This window comes from Excalfactoria chinensis, chromosome Z, assembly GCF_039878825.1.
Source record: "Excalfactoria chinensis isolate bCotChi1 chromosome Z, bCotChi1.hap2, whole genome shotgun sequence".
Taxonomy (NCBI): Eukaryota; Metazoa; Chordata; class Aves; order Galliformes; family Phasianidae; genus Excalfactoria; species Excalfactoria chinensis.
The window spans coordinates 53,542,021-53,567,632 of NC_092857.1; the positions used below are offsets into that span (position 1 = coordinate 53,542,021).

General features: G+C 41.4%; 2 protein-coding genes across 2 annotated transcripts; one reads left to right on the forward strand and one right to left on the reverse strand.

Annotated features, from left to right (window-relative positions):
- Positions 1 to 3,938: 3,938 nt before the first annotated feature.
- Positions 3,939 to 5,619, reverse strand: RPS23 (ribosomal protein S23). The gene is made up of 4 exons (XM_072359327.1): positions 5,499 to 5,619; positions 5,084 to 5,243; positions 4,352 to 4,472; positions 3,939 to 4,133 (listed from the first exon to the last, which is right to left on the reverse strand). The coding sequence occupies exons 1-4, from the start codon at positions 5,500 to 5,502 to the stop codon at positions 3,987 to 3,989; spliced, it is 432 nt and encodes a 143-aa protein (XP_072215428.1). The 5' UTR covers positions 5,503 to 5,619; the 3' UTR covers positions 3,939 to 3,986.
- Positions 5,620 to 5,624: 5 nt separating this feature from the next.
- LOC140263959 (V-type proton ATPase subunit S1-like protein) lies at positions 5,625 to 24,988 on the forward strand. Its single transcript, XM_072359326.1, has 8 exons — positions 5,625 to 5,668; positions 9,547 to 9,857; positions 15,451 to 15,491; positions 16,284 to 16,345; positions 17,996 to 18,237; positions 21,582 to 21,632; positions 22,888 to 23,131; positions 24,345 to 24,988. Exons 2-8 carry the CDS (start codon positions 9,730 to 9,732, stop codon positions 24,645 to 24,647), a joined length of 1,071 nt encoding a protein of 356 aa, XP_072215427.1. The 5' UTR covers positions 5,625 to 5,668; positions 9,547 to 9,729; the 3' UTR covers positions 24,648 to 24,988.
- Positions 24,989 to 25,612: the final 624 nt, after the last annotated feature.

The following is a 25,612-nucleotide window of genomic DNA, read 5'->3' on the forward strand; positions in this document are numbered from 1 at the left end:
CTGTAATCAAGGATCACCTGGAAAAAATATATATATATATATATTCATATATATATATGCATATATATATAAAGGAAATGTTTTAGGTGGTCCGGTTTGAGTGTAATTGTTTGTGATTTCTCTGTTTACCTGTGCTTGGTTTGATGCATATCATGGATAAATACAGATCAAGATGTCACCGTACTGGGTTCTGCTCCTAGATTAAGGCTAGATTTCCAACATTTCATTGTAGGGTATATATGCATTTCTATTTGTGCAGCCTTGATGATTGCATGTGTCACACAGAAGCAATACACAGAACCACAGCAGGCACGTGGCAGTGACATGTCTGGGATTTCTGGGCTTACAGTAGCATAGAAAAAGTTACTGTGCATAAACAGTGTGATTCAGCGAAGCTGCAAGAAATATTGGGCAGATGTAGAATATCCTCAAAATCTGCCCACATGAACATTTTGGGTGAAAAGAGAATGCTTCCAGAAACGCATATGGTTGCAGGAAAGAACAAAAATGCCAGTAGATAACACCCCACTATCCAAGATGAGAGGAAGGCTACCAAGCTGCTCATCTCTGTAAAAAAGTGGAGGCAGTGGTACTGAAGCTGTGGGGACAGCTGATGGCATGGGCTCCCTCTAGAGTTTTAATCATAGAATCACAGAATGGCCTGGGTTGAGAAGGACCACAATGATCATCTAGCTTCAACGCCCCTGCTATGTGCAGGGTTGCCAACCACCAGCCTGGCTTTGGAAGCCTCCACAACCTCCTTGGGCAACTTGTTCCAGTGCATCAGCACCCTCTGTGTGAAAAAATTCCTCCTAATATCTAACCTAAACCTCTCCTGTCTCAGTTTAAGACCATTCCCCCTTGTCTGTTCACTACCCACCCTTGTTAACAGCTGTCCTCCCTCCTGTTTAAATGCTCCCTTCAAGTATTGGAAGACCACACTGAGGTCTCCCCAGAGCCTTCTCTTCTCCAAACTAAACTTCTTTTAATGCAGCCCAGAACACAGTTGGCCTTCTGGGCTGCAAGCGCACACTGCTGGCTCATATCCAGCTTCTTGTCCACCCCAAGTCCTTCTCCGCAGGACTGCTCTCAAGGAGATTTAGCCCAGTTTGTATGAGTACCTGGGGTTGCCCCGACCCCAGTGTAGCGCTCTGCACTTGGCCTTGTTGAACCTCATTGGGTTTTCATGGGTCTTCACCAGGTTCTGGTGTTCTGTTTGACTGGAGTGTGTTACTGGTACGGTGCGCTACTGCGCTACTTCTACAGTCTGCCTGGTGGAGCTCCTAAAAAGACTCTTCCCTCTTCTGTCTTGTTCTGTTGTGTCTTCCCCACTCATCATGGCCCTGGTCTTCTCAGCTTCATTTTTGTACCAAAGACCACTGTGCCTCTGAAGTTAAGGTCTGAAAATCTGAGTCAGGTTGCAACCAAGGGAGTCTTAATTCTGGAATCACAGACAGCAACTTTCCTGAAGTTGGGAAGGGGACGCAGATAAAAAACTTTCCAGTCGGAACAGCAGTTACAGCATTAGGAAGGCTATTGAAAAACAAAGTTCGGTGCTGCCTCCTTGCCTGATCTGAGCAAAACATATGAATCCAACTCTCACAACTAACTAGGTGACTAAGCTGCAAGACAATCAGTGGCAGAGATTCTCAGCCTGCTCTTAAATTGTATTCCTCTTCCATATAAATTGGTAAATGATTGAAGCAGAGCCTTGTGGATGAACGCACAAATGAACCGTGATATTAACGAGGGAATTGTTTACACTCATAACTTCAGCCATTTAGATATTTCTGGGTTTTGTTGCATAAGATAGCCCTAGCATGAAACTAAGAACCCAGTGCTCCACCGTAAGCTCTATGTAAAATGTAATTTGAAAGGGCCAAAGTTAAGGTAAAAAGAGTGCAGATATTGACAGTGTGGAAGATTTGGCAGTGGTTTAAAGGCTAACATGGAGGAACATTTAGACCTCTTTACTTGTTGTCTATAATTCTGTGTTATATGTCTTACGTTATAACATCAATTTTTTAATGTGATATTGAAAAACTGGACAATACAGAGAAGAATGGTTGAAAATACTAAGTGGCAAAAGCTTCAGTTTTTCAGTGTTTTGACAGTGGTTTAGAGACCTCTGGGAAGCCAAACCAACCAACCCAAAATTGCAAAACAAACAAAAAAAAACCCCAACTATTTAGAAGTTTGTTTTTTAATGTGGCAGAGAAAAGCAAAAAGTAATTATTCAAAGATATTTAAGTCAGTATGACAGTATTAAATGATAACAGGTAACAACTGGAATGCAGTGAAAGAAATCAGTATCTTCGAATCAGCAAAACTTGTTCAAGTCAGACTAACTCATAACATGCAACATGAAAGCAGCTGGGTGAAGTTCTGGGGGCTGGGGAATACAGAGAAATGAGGTAAATGCCTTAATAATCCCTTTAGGACCTAAGTGATAAATTGTGTGTCAGGTGCCAGTGCCTGTCTTCACACTAGGAAATGGAATCACTGCCGTTATTTGAATGCTAAGAATGAATACATAGGCTGCTTGGCAAGTACTGCCTCCTGTTTATTTCCACGGAAACTACAACCATTACAAAGGGCACAATGACACCATTTGATAGAGCAGGTTCCCAGCTATAAAACAGTTTTTCAATAGTCACCACCATCAGCTATGCAATTTCACCAGTGATGAAAAAAGGCCTGTATGCCATGCACAAGTACCAGTGCAGGTGACCCACTGTCACCAGTGCTGCAACGCACCACCCATTGCCTTGCTGTGCGCACATTCACTGGCTGATCTCCATAAACATTCAGCAAGTGTCAGTGAACGTCAGCGGGTGCCATTTTTTTTCCTGCACAGAGGAATGCAGTGATGCACCTCTGCTTCATCTGCACCTCCGTGTCAGACACCATTCATCACACTGCCCCTCTGCTGCCATCTGTTGCGTGGCAACAAAATACCGGCTGTACGGTTCAGCCTCCGCTGCCATCCCACAAAATCTGGCCTCTGACACCACAGACCAACACGAAAAAAGTGAAGGCATTACTTATAGTGTATTTTCCAAAATACTTCAAGGAAATGGATCTTTCTTTGCAGAAGACAGAGAACAAGGAAACAAACTTCTCACCCCCAACCCTTTCCACCATTGAGGCCACACCTAATGATTGACACTGGCTTTATGATACAGCCCTATTAGAATCATTGTTGGCCTGACACCAAAGAAGTAGCCCACTGCAAGTCCTTGGCTGGATTCAGGCACAGAGCTTAAAAACTGAGCTTCAGCACCAACAGAAATCATAGTTGCTGCAGATACTGTGTTCACTGGGCACACAGGGCTCGTCAGCTCTGTACTAGACCATTCACATGTTGGCATAATGCACCAGCCTCCTTTTCTATGCTTACAGCACTCCATCCCTTGAAATCAGCCCAGCTGCAGAGCAAAAATTAAGAGACCTTTTCTTTCTTCTGTAACACAGCCTGCATCAGGTCCCCAGATAGCTGTTGATAGCATCATGCTCAGACCTGATGTTCACATGGCAGCATGACTATTCAGCAGCTTTGTCTGATGGGACCATCTTCTCACCAGCTTTCAGAAAGGGCTTACAAAGGGCAGAGACTCCAGAGGCATCTATTGGTCCATCCTGGTAGCAGAAGCCTTCATGAAGGCTCTGACAACTGGAGTCAGACCCAAAAGTGCTAAACATAATTTCAAACTATTAAGTGAGATGCTGAATTTCCAGGCAAACAGCTGCCGTGGAGTAAACTTGGGAACTGGTTATAAAGACACACTGCCTTTCTTCTTTCATTCAACAGCAAAGCATGTGCTACATAAGGAAAAACCTTTGCAATAAAAAGGCAGTGTATCCCACCTCTGTGAGGCCCATTGCTTGCAAATAACACATTAAAAAAAATGCTCTAAATCTTCAATAATGAGACAAACTTTTTCAATCAAAAGTTTTATTGATATTCTTGGCAAGTTAGTAGAAACTTATGATCTTGGTCTTTCTTTCTTGCCCTTGTACAAGGCCAACAGAGAAACATTGGCTACTTTGACAACCTTGAAGCGAACTCCAGGAATGTCACCAACGGCGTGACCCTTCCGACCAAAACCAGCAACCAGCACTTCATCATTTTCCTGCAATGAAAAAACACGCAGTTACAAAGCTATAAACAACAGTCCATACTTTTGCCTCTGATGTTTTCCGTCTCCCTCTGCAGCTATGACATTCAAACACACACACACTGCTCAGAATGACATGAAACTGTGTCTGACCATCAGCTAAATCCATCCATTCTGTGTTTCTTTACCTTGACGCACAATATACTATCAGTCAGTTCCTGGGTGTCACTTACCTCAATGAAGTTCAGACAACCATCGTTGGGAACAAAAGCTGTTATTTTTTTGCCATTCTTGATGAGCTGGACTCTCACACACTTCCTGATAGCAGAGTTGGGCTGTTTAGCTTCTACTCCACTAAAACGGAACCACATGGAAACACATCAGCAAAAAAAATTGCTTCACGAGTTAGCAAACTACACCACAACATATTAATGTCCTGTTTTAAGTTCAGGCTGGATACGTATTTCAAAACAGAAAGGTATCACTGATGCACTTAGAGCTACTCAGAACTAAAACTTAATTAGGTCCTAGGCCGCAAAAAAACCATATCTCCTACAAATACCAATTCAGGAAATAAAGCTGAAAAAGGAAAGGAAAGCCCTTGAGATCTTAGCAGCGTTGTAAAAAAGCTTACAAATCACTAACAGATCCTGAAGACAAGCACGTGGCATCTCTGACACGGCATACATAACTTCCCTCCTCAAGAAAAAAAAAGATGACCACCCACCCACCCCTATATTAGGTCAACAAAAACGTATCGCTTCGCTTTATAAACGATCTTTATTAACCTAGCAAGATAAACACGCAGTATGTCCCAGAGCTCGCTATCACTACCTGCTATATAATAAAATAAATACAATGTAACAGCTAACGCTCGATGCTTTCCGAGGCCCGGTAGGCCTCCCCGTGCCCGCCGCCTGCACACGGTCCCTCCCCCGGCCCCGCAGCAGCGGCGGGTCACGCACACTTTCTCGAGGACGATCCCCTTGGCGTGGGACGCGCCGCCGAAAGGGTTGGCCTTCAGCGCCGTGCCCAGGTGCGCCTTCTTGTACTGCTTGTCGTGCCACTTCTGGTCGCGGCGGTGGCTGCGCAGCTTGCGAGCGGTGCGGAGACCACGGCACTTCCCTGCGGGAGGAGGACGGAAAGGTGAGGAGGAGCTCCGAGGCCCGAGGCCAGCGGTGAGGCCCAGCCAGCCCTCTGCAGCCCGACCACGCGGCGGGAAATGGCTGCTCCGCTTCCGCGGAACCACGGCGTCGTCGTCAAGGCCCTCGGCGGGCGGCAGGCTCTAAAGAGAAGGGAAGGGACCCCCAACCCCAGACCGCTTAAGCCCAGGCCCCGATCCCCCCCCCCAGCCCCTGAGCCCTGCCCAGCCGCACTCACCCATCCTGCTGCCGCGGCGGCCGAGCGCAAAAGGAAGCGACCAGCCCGCTGTGCGCCGCCTAGCTGCGGCCGTGAGGACCCGCCGCGGGCTGCCCGCCCCGCGCCTGACTGAAAACGCCCGGCAGACTCAAGGCGACCTCGCCGGGCGGGACGGCCGTGAGCGGCGTGAGGTGGGGCGTGGCCGCTTCGGGTGTGCGCGGAGGGGGCTGTGGGGAGTATGGAGCAGCGGAGTGGTGGTTTAAAGGGTAAAGGGATTAAATTTGTTTTAAGAATGTTTTAAAATTTTACGTGTCAGGGCTATTTAAGTGTATAAAAGCTTCTAGGAAGGAAATTGAAACGGAATATAGTGAAGCAAACGATGGTCTGTGGTGCATTAAGGCTCAGTAACACGCTAAGAACCGAATCAGGAATCAATTATGTATCAAATATGTATGTGAACGAAAAGAACGGCTCCTTATCTCAAACTAGGAAAACAGTAATGGTTTCAGAAGTGTTTGTACAGCCGCTTATATGTCGTACTTCGTTGTTTTGTTAGGCATGTTATTTCTGATCACGGTGACCTGATACGTCATCTGAAGGTAAACTGCATTGCACATAAACTGTGCCACTGCCTGCCTGAGGAGATGCCCTCCAAAGAGATAAATTATCCACGTTTAAAATGATGTCCGCACTCTCATTCGTTGCATGCAAGCCCACTGCGTACATAATCACTGCAGCATCAGGCAGAACAGCTGTCATCTCTAGGCCTCCATCAACATTTATGTAATCATCCTCCCTGACAGAGGGCTTGCTGAACTGTGGTGACACACTTGGGGGTGTGTGGAAGGCCAGGAATGCTGACTGGCTTACCGACAGGTCCCTGTGATTTTTTTGCTTCACAAACCACGTGAAACTGTGAATCCTTGCTCTGAATATAATTGCCAATTGCTTTATTAACTGCCTTTTATGCCAGGCAAATCCCAAACAAGATTGTAAGAGCAGATCCAAAAAGAGGCACAGCAAGATCTGCTGTGTCTTCTTACTGACCACTGTATGTTTTGCAGCAGTGGTGTTTGAAATACCACGGTGCTAAGGAATAAACAAGTGATAGCAGCTTAATCATCACGAGGGCAAGTTTTGCATGAAGGGTAATCCTAAGAAGTACCTTATTGTCAGATGGAGGAATCATGACAATAGACAGCATTTTAATCTTCTTATTTGAAATAGTAGCCACTCCCAGCCCACTGTAGGCCATATTGTGAGATGTAAACAAAACTCTTAGTTTACTGTTGGCTTTGTTCTGTATGAAGTTTGTTGGATGCATTTATGGAATTGAATGTAACCTATAGTGTGTTCCATAAAACAGAATTTGGGTTTTTTCCCATTATCCTTTATTCACCTTTTATCCACTGTGTATGTATGTAGTTGCAGACTAGTACGTCTGATTAAGCTTTGCTTCTCTGTGTGATTCAACATAAAACATGCAAATGTACATGGTAGCTTGTCAATCAAATCACAAGAGCTTGTCTAATCATGTCCTAGTCAAGACCACTGCATAGAGGCTCCATTCAAAAAGTTTTCTTTATGGGCTTCATGGAAATTTTGTTGCAGCGTTGGATGTTTCATCATAATTATTCTCCAGAACAAAGTGTATGCATGGGATGGCTTCTTTGCTTTCAGTACAGTCTCTTTATTCTTGAAGCTCAAAAGGAACCTTTTTAAGAATGGCGTGGAATGCTTTATATTATCAGCAAACACGAAGAGGTAAGGAAAGGCTTTTCTCCATGCTCACTGCTTCTCTCAGATTGTCAGGTGTTGACTGCTAGTTAGTGAATTACTATCAGCATGTGCTAGTAGTATGTAGTGAGAAAGTCAGTATATTTTCATACTGGTTTAACCTGTGTTAGTAGTTTGGTCTTCTGTCCTCTTGGTTGTCTGCAAAAGAACATTGTTTCTGAGCACGCTAATACGCACTTTTCTCCTCAGAATGGAACAGTGGACTGAAAAAGCATTTATCCCCATCCTAAGATTGAGAGCCTCACAGAAACATACAGGCAGGAAGAACAATTAAATATACATTCTGTTGACAGAAAATGGACTTCTCATTGAATTCAGCCTATAGTGACTTAGTTTAGCTGTGGTCTGCAAAGTGTTGTCAGTACCATTTTATCTCCCCTTCTCGCCTCAAAGGACACACAGTTTGTTAATCTGAGCAGCAAGTATTTATATTTAAGCATTTTTCTTTCTAAGCATTTGCTGCTGTTATGGTGAAAAATGAGCATGTACAGAATACCATCGTGTGAAATAGGAAGACTCTGTGCCTTTTTATTTAGAAACAAAACAACCCAAAAACTTGTTTAGAAGGCACTATGCGTCAGGGGTACTAAAGAATTTAACGCGTGCTTTATTTTGGTGGCTTGCTCTTTAGAAACTCATGTGACAATTCTCCCTCCTTTCATGATTCCTTAAAGTTCTCAGCTGAGCCACTTCTCTCGACTGGTGTATTTATTCTGCATTTGGCATCATAAATTTCTGGTGTTTTGTGGAAAATGTTAAGCTTATCATCACTTGGTTATTATTTTTCACTATTCTTCCTCACCTCATTTTCCATGTGAGGACGCTCATAAGTATCTAGATTCTGCCTTAAATTGGATAGAAGCAGCATGACTCTGGACAAGCTGTTGGGAGATTTTTAAGATTAGTGAATACTCTCTGTATCCCTGGAAGAGAAATTAAGATGGCAAATCCTTTTGGATAGTTACAGTGCAAAAGCCCCTATCTTAATCTTGTATCTGGAATGCAATAGACAGGAGCTCTTAATCAGAGAAGTAGGTCTTACTCCATGATCACATCAGTGGGTAGCTTACATTAGCTGCCACACAAGGCACCAACTGGGCTGGGTGTAGTTTGGGAATAGGTTTGGTATGGTGTATGTACATATATAGACAGGTGACTGTTGGCTGGAACTGGTTGTGGCTATCTTCTGTCTGGATGTTTATGTGGAAGAGCATGTGGCATGGCTACAAATACGAGCTGAGCACTAATCTGGACTACCTCTCAAGACTGATCTTTCGAGAGAGGGATGTCAATACTGAAAGCTATAGTAAGAAGGCATTTCTGTCAGATGTTTTTCCCCAGTTTGATTACCAGTCACAGCTGTGTTCATGACTGAGGCCAGACTGGATGGAAGCAGGTAGAAGAGCACAGTTTTGACAGTGGACCCAGCAAAAACTGCCCTTATTTCAGCTTTCCCTGTGTGGATACATTGAATTCCAGTTGCTGTTAGTGAGCATTATGCTGTTAGTGAGGTTATGTAAAGAAGGACTGAAGGGTTTGAGGAATCATTCTGCCATACCCTTTTCTTTCCCCACACAGATAGATCTGCAGTAATGGAAATGTAGAATGGTTAAGGTTGGTAAAGACCACTAAGTTCATCTAGTCCAGCACTTCATCCCATCCCCACCATGCCCACTGTGTCCATCTGTACCATGTCTCCTTGTTGCTTGAAAGCTTCCAGGAACAGTGACTCCAGTCACATTTGGCAGTGTTAGTTCTGCTTCACATTGTCTGTAGGTATGTAAACAACTAAGCCAGAGAAGAGGATGCACACAAATGGAGTGAAACTCAAGTTAACCAACTCTGTGTATTTGACTTCAGAGCTCTTTATGTCTAATTCCCATCAGTAAAACAGAGCTAGCACTAGTATTGTAAATGTATTGTAAGTCTTCTTTTCGAATACTTTTCTATACTTATTATACTTATGTATAATAACCTTGCAAGGTTATAATACAGATAGGAAAAATTATGAGCTGTTTGGAAACATAGCCTTCACCTTTCTTTAAGGCCTATGTCAAGTACAGGTAACAAGCACTGCTCAGTGTAGATTTCGTGTAGTCAGAGCTTGCAGAGACCACCCATTTTTCTTTTTATTTTCTTATTTATTCTTATTATTTTCCTTTTTAAATTTTCTTTATTTTCCTTATTTATTATTATTATTATTATTAATTCCTGAAAGACATCTCACATCCCAGTGCATTTTCCCTCCAAACCGGTAATCTTTCCTTCTTAGGGACATGGGCTGTGCCCACAGCCGGTGCATGCAGTCAGCGTACATGGAAGCATACGGAGACTTTTCTGCCGCTGGGTACCAGAGCAGAAACGACTCTCGTTGGCTGCATCTGCTGTCCATCACACCGTCGGGCGTGCGGGGCCGCGCAGCAACCCCCCCCCCCTCCTTAGCCCAGAGGAGCAGATGTGCTCGGTGTGGAGGCACCAGCTCTTCTCCATGGAAAGAAACGCTGCACTTAGGTTGTTCGTTCTGTTCTCATGTCTGGGCTTCTCAGCATCTGTGGAACGAACGCTTGCCACAGTGGCTGGCAGGTGAGTGATGGTGAGCTTGCTGACTGACCCTTGGTGAAGTTGGGTGCGTGTGTTGAATGCAGCCCTTTAGTGGTGTGTGTTGCATGGAAGATTTGGCTGTGGTTTAGAATGTCAGGGCATGGTGTCAGTTTTCCTCTGAGGTTGGAGAGCAGCTGGGGCAAATGTAGGAATTGATAATTTTGAAGCCTACGCTGTGTAAAAATGCAGCTTTAAAACATTTTTATGTGTAACACTGAAAATGGTTTAAAAATGAATGTTTTGTGAGCATCTGTCTTACGTTACATGTAATGATTCTCGTGCTCGTGATTCCATGATTCTCTTGCTCTGACTTTCCCTGGCCTTTTTATTTTTATTTTTGAAGAGATATAAATAGAATAGCAGCCAGGGTGTGAAAATGCTCCATGAAATGTGGGTGCTAAAATATTCTACTTGTGCAGAAGCATGAATTCAGCACTGCTAAAAAGTCTGACGGTTAAGAAACTGCAAGGAATTTGGATTTATCACTGCTTATTGTGCCGTTTTTTAATCTAATGAAATATTAATAGGAAGCCCAAATCAAAGTAAGGGAAAGAGGACTTTCTAATGCCAAGCATTATAAAAGTGTAAAGCGCCTAAAGTGTATTAGTTGAATCATGTCCCCAAGTCACTTAATAACAAACATCAAATATGCTGATGAAGATCACAGCTGGCAATAAAATCTGTGCTAAGTCAAGAAGGACATGTGGTGATTTGCTTAAGCTTGTATTAAGGGAGCTGGTAGTCAGTTACCAGTAAGTGCTACAATATGTTTTCATTTAAATAGCTTACTTCTTGTTCTCCTCTGCCAGTTTTCAGATTTGTCAGTGTCTTCTTAGTGTAACTGCACTTCTTTGCTATCGGATCAAAATTTGAGAGAAGGGAGCGAAATATTGCATTAACTTTATTCTAATAAAAAGTAAGAAATGTAGCTGTTCTAATGCTGTTGAATTGAATGGGAATTCAACTTTTGCGTCCAGTGGAGGTGAGATGATACTTTGCCAGACTTTCTGTGAGCTCACTTTTGTTATTTATATTCAAAACTATAGTTTCCTGTAGGTTCTAACTCTGTTTGGACATGTGTTCAAGTACAGATCAAATAGTACTCAGTGCAAAATAAAACAACTATGAAAATCTGTCTCCCGTGTCCCATCACAGATGGAGCTAACAAAATGTGAGACGAAATACTTAAAATTTAAAATCTGTGAAGAGATGCAGGCCTTCTAGATGTTTTTTAGTGATAGAACTTTAGCAGATATATTCTAAATCTAATTACAGTTTTTGTTGGGTACATTCCTTAGGAGGAACTAGATTTTACCTTGAATGTGACTCACAGTTATAACTTAATAACTTTGGAGAAATTATGTATGAACAATGTCCCTGGGACTACAATCTGTTCGTTGCTGCCAGCTGCTCAGCAACCATTCCTCCCTTTTGGTCCTCATAATTTCATATTCAGTGAGCATGAAGGTTCACGTTATTTTTCAAATAAATACTTAGTAAATTATTGACACTAGTTCAACAGTCAGTGAGGTAATAATCTGCCGCTGGACAATACGAGAAAATATTGGAGTAAATACTGCAGCAGAATGTATTTTGGCACCTGATGCAGTTTGTGAGAGCAGTAATATGTAAAGTAAAAGACAACAGTCTGTACTGCTTCACCTAAAACATTTTAAGCTGATGGCATGAAAAGTATGGCCTCCACACGCGATCACTTTTTGCATCCCAGGGTTATTCATTTTGCTCACTTCAGCGTCCAAAAGACTGCTAACATGGGAGTCTTCAAGGGCTGGAGTCTACACAAACATTTTAGAGACAGAAGTTAGACTTTGTTATCTTATGTAGATGGATAATGTTGTCTGATAAGAGGGAATTTACACTTCTTTATTCTTATAATCTTATTTAATTGGGTTTTACAAAGTGATTAGTCATCCCAGTGCTTCGTATTAGGGCTAAGCCAATTTCATGTGGGCTCCTGACATACTAAGAATGGTATGTTCAATATACAGCATATTGTCTGCTTGTGTCTGGGCTAGTTATTTCCGAATCGATAAAGAAATATGCGAGTCCTCAAAGCATACACTGTGTGTGCTCCTGAATTTGAAGCTATTGTAGGACAGAATGGCTGAAAAAGAATCACGTTTTTTAAGTCCTGTGTGTATTTTTGTTTGCTGAAAATGATTTGCTCTTACTGATTTGCAGCCTCTCTACTGAGAATGCTCTAGGGCTAGCTAGCTGTAGTTTCCATTTTCCCTTTACTGTAGTTAATGTTTTGTGTATTCAAGCAAGAATGTATTCTTATTTCACTGTTAATTTTTCCCATTATCTCTTACAATGCTTTCATCTTATGAAGCATGGTCTAGCTGAGGGCAAAAGCACCTGGCTGCCAGAAATCACCTGTCAATTGGTCTTGTCTGAAAGGGCCTCTTATGTGACACTGGGATGGTTATTGAATGCCACCTGTTTCTGTCACAGATGACATGCTTCCGTGAAACCTCAGGGTTATAAATGTCAAAAGCAGTTGATGGACTTGATAAAACTAACAGATTTTTTTCTGCTCAGAGGAAGGGACGTGATCCTTCCCATATGCCACTGTCTGTGCCACAGAAGTTGGGCTGTAGTGAGACAAAGCAAGCCCTCTAGTAGGGTTTCACACAGTCTACAAGAGGTAAGGAGGCAGCTAGTATAGTAGTACCCAGCTGGAGGCATTCCACTCCTGTGCCTCTGCCTGCATCCCAAGTGTGCGAGAAGACTGCCATGTGGCTGAGAGCATTTGTCATACTGTGGTACTTAGTGGTGATTCCTGGGTCACGCTCTCTGCTACATTCCTCATGAAAGCATGAATATTTCACCAGCTGTGCACATTCATCTATATTTTAATATCTTGCTACCGAAAAAAGCAATTTGGCCTTCAGGAGCAGCATGGCTGTACGTTGCTGTGGTATATTGCATGTGATGTGAAAGAGTCAGACTGCATTGTCACAGACTTCAGCCTGAGACTGAGACAGGCGGTGTGGAGGACATTTGTAACTGTGTTCAGGGTATAGCCCTGTGGAGGTTTTTGCCATGAGTATGATGCTTCATACATTCATTCATTCTTTGCTCTCCTGAAGGCTTGATGTTGCTTATCAATTAGCATTCCTTAAGGTGAATCACTTGGCATGGCCATAGTATTAGCATTATCCCAGATGGGAAATAAATAGTGATTTTCTTATCAACAATCGTAATACCATAACCAGTCTTTTCTCTTTTCAGAGCAATATAAAAACCACTCAATTCCAGTGATGAAATTATCTGAATTAAGCAATTTCATCTGTCTCCTCACATCCTAGTTTCAGTCTACTTGCTTCAGCATGGCAATTTCCAAATGGAATAACGGGCCTTGAGCTTTTAACTAAGCATATGCAAAGAAGCTACGTGTATAACTAACATAATTAATTATATATAGATATAATTAAATATTACTGGAGTTGGTATCTAAATAATTCACGTCAATTTCTTTTTGGTGTGCCTCATTTTTATAGCTTCTGTTATGAAAAAGAAAGCCCAGATGAGCTGCTGCCTTCTCTATCCCAAAAGCACAGTCTGTCCTGAGGAACCAGAAGGGGAAATTACCATTGGGCCCAAGTGACAAAGGCAATTCTCCTAGTCACTAAAGAACCTTAGAGAGAGCTTTGACTGGTCAACAGAACAAAATTAAGTCTGTTTTGGTCATGTCTTGTGATAGCCAGTTTTTGTTCTTACACTGGACTCTTGGAGGTGCTTCAGTCTGCTGTGTGATGTAACAGTGGCTTTCTGGTGCAGCTTGGGCCATAATTAGCTTTCGGTTAAGGGCAGTTGATATATGCCCTGTACATGCATTTCAGTTGGATCCTATTGAACAGATTTGCTTTGGAGTTGTGCTCTGGATTGCTTGTGTTTGGAAGATATAGCAAAACTACGTTGCTGTTTATTACCTATCTATCAAAGTAGGCTTCTCACTTGGCGTGGGACCTCGACATGACTTTGAGGACTTGGCCTGGTGCTAACACCTGGCTTAATAATATGGTGTGAGTGGGACCCACGCTGAAGGTGCACCATCTAATTGAAGTCTGGGGGATTTAACAGCTCTTGACTGGGGAAAGAGCTGGGCTCACTTTGTCTCATGAAGATTGCTAAAGTGATTTTGAGCAGAGTTATCTGTATTGAACTTTTTATAACATAAGTTGTTTTTGGCTTGTTCAGGTCAGATTAGAGTCACTGCATTGTGCTGCAGATGGTAGCTGTCTTTCTGTACTTTGTCACATTTTTTTCTGGAGACTGTCTTCTGTTTTATTGCCTCGGTTGCTGAAGGGACTGAGTGTCCTGTATGGTCAGGAGCAGAGCTGCTCATCAGGGCTGGTGTTCAGTGACAAAGTGACAAGCTGGGATATGGACTCCCCTCACTTTTCTCTGTTTTGCCTTCTGGGTTTGAGGAGTTTGCAGGGGTATGCAGTAGATCTATTCTTGGCAGCATGGAGTATGCCTGTGAAAAGATGCTTTTGCTAGGGAGGCAATTGTCACAAGAAGGAGCCTCCTGCCCTTCCAAACCATGAGTGTAAGCAAGATGTTATGAGTAACATGACAGAATAGTAGAATCATTAATATTGGAAAAGACTTCTAAGATTATCCAGTCCAACCATTAACCCACCTGCAACATGCCCATGACCCATGTCCCTCAGTGCCACTTCTTGTCTCTTCTTGAACGCTTCCAGGGATGGTGACTCCACCATCTCCCTGGGCAGCCCGTTCCAATACCTCATCATTCTTTCTGAGAGGAATTTTTTTCCTAATACTCAACCTGAACCTCTGCTGGTGCAACCTGAGGCCATTCCCTCCCATCCTATCACTGTTGCCTAAGAGAAGAGGCCAGTCCCCTCCTTGCTACACCCTCCTCTTAGGGAGCTTTTGAAGGCATTAAGTCCTCCCCTGAGCCTTCTCTTCTCCAGACTGAACAAGCCCAGTTCCCTCAGCTGATCCCCCAGAACTTGTGCTCCAGACCCCTCACCAGCTTCACTGCCCTTCTCTGGATACACTCTGAAGCCTTCTTGTAGTGAGGGGCCCAAATCTGAACACTGCACTTGAGGTACAGTCTCAGCAGAGCAAAGTTCAGGGGGATGATCCTCTCCCTGCACCTGCTGGCTGCACTATTTCTGATACAAGCCAGGATGCTGCTGGTCTTGGCCACCTGGGCACTGCTGGCTCATGGAATTACATGGCCTTTGAGTAAGCCAGGTGCAAAAGGATCAAATTCCCTTGCTGCCAGAGCTGCTTGGATGAGACAGGGTGGTTTTCAAGGCCACTCTGTGTTCCTTCTGCGTGGTGTTATAATGCTGTGTCTCACACCATTCTGATACGAAGGATGCTGTGAAGGCATTTAAGTTGGTATCACTCTTGCTCATTGTCCTTACATTGTTCTGATCTTTGCATGCATGTTTTCAAGTATTTGGGGCTGTGAATGTTATACTGAATGAAACATAGCAGCAGGAGCTCTTCCTAGCAAACCTGTTGGGGACTTCAGACGCTGTAAAGTAAATATTTTTCTGTTCTCTTCTAGTTCACATGTAGTTTCAGATCAAGATTCTCTGCAAAGAACTGGTAAGGCTTTCAGTGGGCTAAATGCCTGGATACTGACTGACAGTGCAGCTGTAAAAAAGCTTCATTCCCAGGAATTGCTGCTTCTGTTCTTGCTGACTGATTTGTCAAATGTTCTGTTAAAACATATCCATCTTTAACAGATATCCTTTAAGGAATTTGCCTGGTTAAAACAATCATGTGCTAATTGACTCTGAAATATAGTGAGAATACAGAACAAATATCTCTTTTTTTTCCTTTTCTTTTTCTTTTTTTTTTTTTTTTTTTTTTTTTTTTTTTTTTTTTTTAAACCAGATTAAAACAGACCTAATTGTTTGAAGGGTGAAGATGTGGGAATGTCCACCAATTAACACCTACAAATCTTCACTGTCAGGACAGTGAAGATAGACCATCTGTTTGTCACAGGTTCCCAACTTGTCCCCTGCAGGGAAATTCCTAGACACAGGCTTTTGCCTTGTAATTCAACACATACCTTTTGAAAAGAGTTTGCTGCATAAAGAAAAGATAAGGTTTTGTAAAGTGTGAGATGTATACACATGTATACATGGATAGGCCAACTTCTGTCATTTTTGACCACTGGAGTTCTTCCTAGTTAGATTGGCAGGATATTCATTGAAAAGGTAAACTAAAACATATGATAGATGTTGAAGGTGATATTTGCATCAAGACATACATTTTCCAGGACAAAATAAAATATTTTGTTCAAGGCTACTTGCGCCAGAACATGCAAGATTATAGTTGTGTATAATGAGTGGATACTTTCTGTCTGGGCTCATAGCACACTTTTATCTGCAGGTCGACGCTATGATGGTGGTGTGAAGCCAAAATTCAATGTAAATCAAGTGGCAGTTGCACAGGTAATGTTTGAAGGATCTGTACTGGAAAGGTTTTGTCTTTATTATTATTATTATTATTATTATTTTTTTTTTTTTTTAATAGCATGCTGAGATCTTTTAACTTCTGTTATTGAATGAAATAATCTATTTTTTACAAGAAACAGTCAATAATATTCTGAGTCATTGTAGTGTGCTATTGATTCCCAACATGTATTACAGTGTCTTCTGCTTTTCTAAGTAGTGAGGTAAGGCTTCATTGCTGGTGCTGACTGTCACTGGGCTCAGGCACAGGGTTGTATTATAAGAACCAAATTCTACTCCTTTTTTGTACAATTGCATTTGACTACAGTGTCCTGTATTTTCCTTGGTACAAAAAGAATATCTGAAGCAAAACTGCTGACTGTTTAAATTCCTTCAGATTTTTCCTGAGTCTGCACTGTAGATCTTGTCAAAAACGAAGAAGAAAAGGCTCTCGAATCAAAAACCGTGCAGGTGATGCATTCTAATGTAAAAACCTGTTTATAAAATTAATTTTATTGGTAATTCTGAGAACACAGTCTTATTACTTACCCAAATAAGTTTATAGTCAGTGTTTCTTGCTGATCTTACCATTGCTTTCTGCTTGTTGCTGTGAGTACTTACTAATTTTAATTCCTAAAGCAGCCTTGTGCCTTATGTGAGGTCAAGTATCAAAAGGGTCTTTCAGGGTTTGAGCTGGGAGATGTGATTTGCTAATCTTAACATCAAAAAAACCCATCTCTCTTTAAGCCAAGACAAAGCTTTGGGACTTAACTGTGTCCCTTCTGGAGCCTATAAGGTGCTGTTTGTGACTGAAACTTAAAAAGAATACCTGCTTCGTTTTTGTTCATGCTTTGAAATCACACATGCAGACAGTACGTGCATTATTATGTTTAGATGGGATACATGTGCAGTTGAAAAAGAGCTAAAATCTGGAAATTTTAAAATATGAAAATGGCAAATTTTAGAATCCTTTCTGAGCCGTAACTTACTGTCTCACTTTATATAATCTCACAACCAAACTGTCTTTCTTTGGCTCAGATGGGATAAGATTTTTTTCTGATGTCCTTTGAGAATGTGGTGGACACTGCACTTCTCAACCTTTAATGTTGTGAACTATTGATTCTGTAAAAGCAGAGATCCACACTGAGCCATGCTATGGGCCCAGCTGTCTACAGGTCAATTTAAAATTGATATTTTTTTCACCTTTACAGCTGCCTAATATGCTTTTGGTATGGTAGGCTGTATGCTTTGCCACAGCTGAGTCCTAGAGTGCCTTTTTGCGTGGGTGAGCAGCTTGTAATTCTAGCACTGCTTCATCTTTTTATGTCGGGCAGCTGTGATTGTGCTGGGTTGAGATGGGATAAAAAAATGTCAGTTGCTCTAATGATACTTCCATAGAGTGACTAGAAGAACAACTTTAGCTTGTATTAGCTACCATGCCAGTTGTGTTGGAGCTAAAGGTCTGTATGGAACACTGCCCAGAGTTGGGAGGGGTGAGCCAGGGACTTCTCTGCATCCCTAGCTCAGTACTACTGCAGCTAAGACCTAGCTCTAGCAATGCTTTCTAAGTGGTCATCTTACTCCAGTAGGATGGAGGATATCTCTTGCAGTATCCATCTTTTGATACATATCTTCTGTATGGTCCTTCAGGTTGTCAGCTACAACTTGAGCAGAAAGGAACACCTGGAAAGAGCATCCTGGAGGCCGTTCACCCACAACCACTATAGCCCTCTCAATGTCACAATTAACGGCATCCCTTGCATTCTCTTCTGGGCCAAGAGGATCATGATTAAGTTTGAAAACCACACGCAGCTGGATTTGACAGAGAAGACTTTTGGTGTCCATGCGACAGTGGATGTTGGAGATTCAAACTGCAGTGAAGACAATGCAATGTAAGATGTCAGTGAAACTAGTACCAGATAACAAGTCTAGTAAGTAAATATTGAAGAAACAAACTTCGTAATATGTAGTATAGAGCCCTAGTACATCAGGGGTACATTGCAGCCAGCAAGGCAGGGTGAATTAGATGCTTTCAGATCAGTATTTGTAGGGCATATAGGTGTACATGGCTGTCTTCATCTGCAGTGATTTCAGTCCTTGTGGCCAGCCGGTTTCCCATTAGTACCTGTGAGATTGGAGCTATTGATCTCTTCAGTCTCTGGCTGTCTTGAATAGCAGATTGGGAAAGTGAATAATGGGCTCTATGCTAAATGTTGGGATTTAGAGGCTGCCTGTATGTGACTTTGGGTGGTGGACTACTTATCCTTATCTCCACATAGGATATGTTACATTGTAAACCATTGTTACAAGATGCAGTTATATATTTAGAAGAGACTGAAGTAGCCCTATGTCCCAGAATGTGATTTATGAATTGCTGATTCTTAAGGGTGAAATCACTACAGGTTTGCATGTGATTTGAAAGGACTCCAGAGCCCTGAAATCTGCATGATTACTTTAGTATGAACAGTTCATTGCCTCGCTCCTACCGGTTAACCTAACTGGATCCCAAATCCTCCCATTCAATAGTCGTACTAGAAAGGTATGCTTTTTTTTTTTTTTTTTTTTTTTTTTTTTTTTTTTTTTTTAATCTTTTTAGTGTGCTGAACAACATCTTTTACTCCATGTACTGTTATTATCTGGCTGCATGTCTTGCACCAGGTTGGTGGTTCCATTCTAGTAGGCAGGAGTCTAGAAATTAGGCTTGAATGCAAGCATTATATCTATACTTTGATTAGTACTTAAGTCTATAATGATACATAATGATAAAAATACTGTGACTGAAAACAGCAGTTTCATTTAGCTCCTGGAGATGTTTTCATAGCCTTTCTTTGTTGGAGAGGTATTCCAGCCTTCTGAGCATCCTTGTGGCCTCTTCTGGACCCGCTTGAACAGATCCATGTCTTCTTTGTGCTAGGAGCCCCAGGACTGAAAACAGTGCTCAATGTAGGGTCTCTTGAAAGTGGTATAGAAAGGGACAATCAGCTCCCTCAACTTGCTAGTGACATTTTTTTAGTGCAGCCCAGGACACAGTTGATGTTCTTGGCCACAAGTGCACACTGCTTGTTCATGTTCACTTTTCCATCCACCAAGCTGCAGGGAGTGCTCCCAAGCCACTCATCTCCCAACCTGTATTTATAATCAAGATTGTCCCGACCTAGGTGAATAACTTTGCACTTAGCCTTGTTGAACTCCAGCAGGTTCACGTAGGCTCACCTATTAAGCCTGTCCAGGTCCCTCTTGATGGCATCCTGTCCCTACAGTCCCATTGTCTGTGTCACCAGCAGAGATGTTTTAATTGTACCAAATCCAATACAGACCTCTAAGGAGCACCCTTTATCACCACCTGGACATGGAGCCATTGACTTGAGTGCAACCAGCTTGCCAATTCCACTGAGTGGCTCATCTGTCAACTCCGTGTTTCTTTCGTTTAGAGAGACAAGGATGATGTGTGGGACAGTGTCAAATGCTTTGTAGGTAGATGATGTCACTTGTTCTTCCCTCATCCACCAATGCTGTAAACTCTCTGTAGAAGGTCAGAATTTGCCCTTAGTGAACACATGTTGGTTGTCAGCAAACGCCTCTTTGTTTTCCATGTACCTTAACATAGTTTCTAGGAGGATCTGCTCCATTGTCTTGCCAGGCACAGAGGGAATACTGACTGGCCGGTAGTTCCTGGGTCTTCCTTTTTTTCTTTTTAAAAATTAGGGCTACACATCCCCTTTTTCAGTGACTGGGAATTTCACCAGACTGCTTTGACTTCTCAGATATGATGGATAGTGGCTTAGCAACTTAGATAGTGGATTATCTGGCTGAGTGCTCACATGATGAATTGCCCTGATTTTCTCACCCCAGGGAAGTCCCTTAAACTTCTCTCGTCTGCAGCCTTCTTTGCTAAGACAGTCCTGTGCCGTGGCTTTGGATTAGCTTCCAGCTGCTTTATGCTGTCTGATCAATACGAAATAGCTGGAGCCAGGATCTGGCTACAAGTGCATATACATTTGCTGTGTAAATATAATATAATAAACTAGCCAGTGGTTGGTTTTGGTTTTTATGCACCAATTCATGGATCAGGCAGCTAAGTTTAATGTCATATTTGCCAGCATCTGGTCTTTTGTGATGTGTCTATCCTTGGACTGTGATATACCTTTGTAATAAAACAAGGGATGGTCTAGATATTGAGGAGAGGGCAACCCCTAGACTGTGGACTGTGGGCCACTTGTGGCCCTGTGTGGCTAGTAATGTGTCTCCCACATGATCAGAAACTTCTAATGTTATAGCATGATTTTTATTGGTAATTTTCATGAGTCAGTTGTGTGTAGCTCAAATGTGGACCATGAGGGAATACTGCAGAAGGGTGGGTTCAGTGCAGAGCTGGATTCACCTCTTGTACTTACCACACATACTTAGTCAAATTGAAAGCCATGTTTCAGTTGTGCAGTGTGGTGAATACAATGCAGTGGTTGCTGATAATGTTTAGACCTACGTACATATGTGTGCACCTGTGAAGACATGCGTTTTTTGTTACTGAGTTGGCATGTAAGTTTTCTTATTTAATTATTCAACTTTGGCTTGTATCATTTGGTGCAATAATTTAATGCATATTCACCGTGGAAGACATATCCAGAATACTCATTCAGTGCTGACAAGTTTTCTAATTTTCAGCATCTCAAAAAGCTCATAAAAAGTATAAATAGTTTGCAATATGTTTCTGATTAGTTTTGTACATGCTAGGGCCTTTCACTTCAATTGCCTGTGCTGACTGCACGTAAGCTTTGTAGATCTACCTCACAGCCAGTGTATTTATATTGCTGTAATGATGCATATGTGCAAAATCTGAACATCCATATCTGCATTTATTATACTCTAGTACCTAGAAAGATGAGAATTACATGCCTGTTTACAACTGACCAATACTGTATTACAAATCAGCCTTTTTGACTTGAAAAGTTGAGCGTAGATCAAATGCACCTAATTATCAACTGAGTCTGAAACAGTGGGATTTAAGTATGTTGTGTTCTTTGTGGAAAGTCTACGCTTCATTCAAATTAACATGCAAACTACTGGATTTCAATGGAGGAAGATTTAATAATTGTAAGTTTTGTTTTCTTTCCTACATATTTTAAAGGTGTGCTGTCTAAAAGACTGTGTGTAACTGTGCTTATTTTTCTATGCTGTTTTTTCTCTTAAGGCTTCTAAGGTTTTTATCTAACCTGACATTACTTGCTTTTTGACCTAGGCTTTCTCTGAAGTTTGGCGACATTGGAAATCTGAAGGGACTTGTTATTAGGTAAGTTATATGATAAGGAATAATATTAGGCAATCATATGTTAGTGTTTGTTGGTATGCCATTATTTGTGTGGTTTTTGGGCAGAGAGAGATGATAGAAATGATGTAATAGAACTGTTGAAATGTGAGCTAGTGGCAGGTGTCTCTGTCCTTGGCAGGGGACTCAGAACTAGATTATCTTCAAAGGTTTTTTCCAACCCAGACGTTTTATGATTCTGTGACATAACCAAGACATTTGCATTTAACAGAGCTGTCATTTTCAAGTATTTGCCTTTTGTATTTTCTTAAGGCATTTCTTCTTCTATGTTGATTTCTCAGCTCATGAGAAAAGTTCATGTCATCTCATTTGATTAGTCCAAGATATTTGCTAGACCTTGCTAATTAGGGAATTTTGTTCAAAGAACTGACAGTGTAGGCTGCACAGGCATCAGACTGTGACCTCCTTTGTGTTTGCTCATTGGTGTCCAAGGAAAACAGCATTTTCTGGTAAATAATTTTGTGATTGTATTTTACCAAGACTCCATACATAAATTGAGTGTATATCGGATCATATCAATTTAGCCTTTTTTCTTCCACATCTATCTGCTCTTTCCAATTTACTGTGTCATGACTAAAGTTAAGACAGATACGTGTTGCATGGTATGTAGTGAACCTGTAGTTTTCTCTGTAAAGCCAGTAAAAGTAGTGTTCTGTAGTGTTCTCTGTGAAGCCTACTATGGAATTGTATGAAATAAAAGTACACAAAGCGCAAAAATGGACTTTATTGTAGGTGACAAAAGAAAAGTTTACCTTTTCTGTTACAACAATTTAGTACACTTGGAATGAGAAACACATTTCACACACGAAGTGTTCTCATTAACGCCAATAAAATCTGTACTGTTGTCTTGTAAACTGCATTATGTCTCAAAGTGATCACTGGAGTCTTCAGGAAGTGTCTTATGGGCATATGAGTGTATGTGTCAGCAGGCCACGATTTGACAAGACTTCCTCTATGGTTGATGGAAGTGCAATACCAATGTTGGATACAGATTTCAGTTTTTCTGGAAAAACTCTTGCCTTTCTCCCATCTGTGGGGAAGAGCAACAGTACTGAACAACTACAGGTTATTTTCTAGACTCAAGAGAGTGAGAGCTTGCAATAATATGAATAAAGGAAAATATTGGTTCGTCTTCTAAGATTATCTGACATGAACTTAATAGTTCCAACTCTCAGACTTGCTATCATATTCTTCTTTTTTCCCCATAAAATATTTTCAGGTTCTTACTAACAACCAGCTATTACCAGCTGTCTGTTCAGAACTGGTTCAGCTTACAGAGACTGCAGCTTCTTTACAACCACTCTGTACAAGCAACGTTTAATGCAACAAGAATATATGCACCAGCAAGTTACTCCTTCCACTGTGAGCATGTGAGCAGCTTGCAGAGATATGATGCACTCCTGATACCGAGCTCTGCAAATGATGTTTCAAAGCTCTGGGAAGTTACTTTCATTGATTTCCAGGTAATGTTGTGGAATTAAGCCAAATGGACCTCATAGGTAGACTGATGGGAAATCCTGTACTTAAGTTCCAAGGAAGTATTATGATCTCCTGTGTACAATTTGTGTGATCTCCATCGAACTTCAAACAAATTCAATAGAAATGGAGATTTAAATTACTGTAGACATTCTCCTGTCAAAGGAGATATAGGGCTTTGTAGCTTCTCTGTAGTGTCTTGCTTGGGTTTCCTCTTAATGAGGGAAGTAAAATTACCTGTCAATATTAGATATCTCTGAGATGGACTCTTAAAACCAGTCATTAATGTTGGGATTCATCTAACTCAACTCTTGAAGACAAGAAGTGTTAACCTTGTGCTCTGGTTACAATCACCCCAGTCTGCCTCTAAAGCCAGTGGATAATTCCTCTGACTCATCTTAAGTCCTTATTTTAGGATGAGATTAATCATCATCTGAGCATGCCTATATTTCTGAATGTGGCAGTAATTCACCTTAAAATGTCTTGGCTTGGATATTTTGCTTTTAGATACCTAAGTTTTAGGAGATGAATCCCAGCCCAAATTGCCCAATAACCCTGATGGGGCAAAATACTTCTGCTCTACCTCACCATCAGTGCTTTTTTATTTTAATTTTTATTTTTTTTTAGTGAGGGTAAAGCAAAAAAAGTGTGTAAGAGGTAAATGCAGAGACGTGGGACTTCTTTGCCTTTTAGTCCCCATATGGTAAATGTCTATGAACCTACTTGAGTGAAGCAGTCAACTCTGTGAATGCTATTGTGATAAACTTCACGTTAGAAAACTGAAGCCGCAAGTAAAACCTAACTTGTCCTGGCCATGGATGAATGCATCTTCCAGTTTTTGTGCAGTTTAAAACAGAGAGTCTGGAAATTCTTAACAAATGATACTGGGAATGCACTGTTCCAGAGAGGTACCACACTTAGAAATTAAATGTGACCAAAAAGTATTGAGAGTGATCATGGAAGATTTTGTTTAAGTACAACTGCAGTTCTTTTGGGTGGCAGAGCGAAGGTGATTATAATAACTTTTGGTTTCCAGAAGACGGATCTGGATAAGCTCACTATGAACTCCAGCTACAACTGCAAGGTATAGTTTTGTAATATGATGATACTAAATCAGCAGTTTTTACTGGCACCAGAGCAGATCCACAAAACTGTTTGCAAAGATCTTATTTAATACGAGCCTTTCTGTTCTCTTTGTAGATTCAAGGTTTTAACATTCAAGAAGGACATTTTGCCTATGCAAAAGATTGTGCATCCTTTTTCTCTCCAGCAATTCTCATGGGGTTGGTCATGTCACTGATTCTGCTGCTGGTTCTCGCCTATGCTCTTCATATGTTGATCCACCTGAAATCTCTTGACAGGCACTACGAATGCAAAGCTTCTCCTGCCTATTTTGCACAAATGAAAGACAGTGACATGGGGGATGAGAAAGAGCCGCTGAGAAGCAGTGGAAATGAATCCTATGAACTTAGAAGCCAGCAGTTTTGTAAAATCTATATTTAACAGTGTGCATCTGTCTCAGCAAAGCAGTGAAAGTGGTTTTTATCTTCTACTGGCCTTGTTCTATGTAGTTTGTGCAAGTTTTTCACCAGACAATGAAAGGGAAAACAGGTAATAGACTGTTTATCCAACTTATCCTTTTATTTATTGATAGCCATCTCAAAGTTTCCGTTGAAAACAGGACAAGAGAAAAAGATTCCAGTGTGAGTTACAGATATAATGTGATAGGAGTTTATTCCTGTAGTACAAAACCAAAATGCATACCTTTGCAGCCAGCTTATCAAGTTCTGAAGAGTCACTAATGGAATGTTTTTGAAGTTAAATAAAGAGACAAAAAGTAATTAAAAAAAAAAAACAAACAAAAAACAACAGATCTCTTGGCTCATTCTTACAGAAAATGTTAGTTTCCTTGGTTTTGCAACTGCTTCAACTGTTCTGCTATGTATCCTAACGAAACAGCATCCGCTCACTTTACAGCATCCATTTTCATTATATTTAATTCAGGCATTCCAAATTACGTCCCTCCTCTTTGTCTGCATGAACTCCTTCTTCAGAGCCGTTTAAGCTGTGTATCACACACTACCCTGCTGAAACAGTGATAGCTGTGGTACAGAGGCATCTCGATACTTTAATATAAGCTGGAGGCTTACCATAAAGATCTGCTGGGAAAGGAGCAGACATCTGGTCAAAGGCTTACCCTTAACTTCCCAGCTCAACTTTATGCCAAAAGAAGGATTATGAGCATTATGCCCTATAATTCCAGATTTTGATTCTTCTCTATCAAATCCCTTTAGTTTCCCAAAAGTTTACCTAAATGGGGAATACTTAACGCTAAATTGAAAATACACACAAACACAGTGCAATTGGAAGCTCCCCAGCAGCAAAAAGAATTTACAGAATGTTAGAAAACCTTCTGCAAAAGCAGATTTAATAATCAAATGCCTTCATTTTAAATAACAGAGCTAGTT

Coding starts and splice junctions, on each gene's coding strand:
- RPS23 (XM_072359327.1), bottom strand. Junction 4,473..5,083: donor GGGATCGTCCTCGAGAAAGT/GTGCGTGACCCG, acceptor GTTCCGTTTTAG/TGGAGTAGAAGCTAAACAGC. Junction 4,134..4,351: donor GTTGTCTGAACTTCATTGAG/GTAAGTGACACC, acceptor TTTTCATTGCAG/GAAAATGATGAAGTGCTGGT.
- LOC140263959 (XM_072359326.1), top strand. CDS start 9,730: ATGTGCTCGGTGTGGAGGCACCAGCTCTTCTCCATGGAAAGAAACGCT. Junction 15,492..16,283: donor AGATTCTCTGCAAAGAACTG/GTAAGGCTTTCA, acceptor TTTTATCTGCAG/GTCGACGCTATGATGGTGGT. Junction 16,346..17,995: donor ATCAAGTGGCAGTTGCACAG/GTAATGTTTGAA, acceptor ATGGTCCTTCAG/GTTGTCAGCTACAACTTGAG.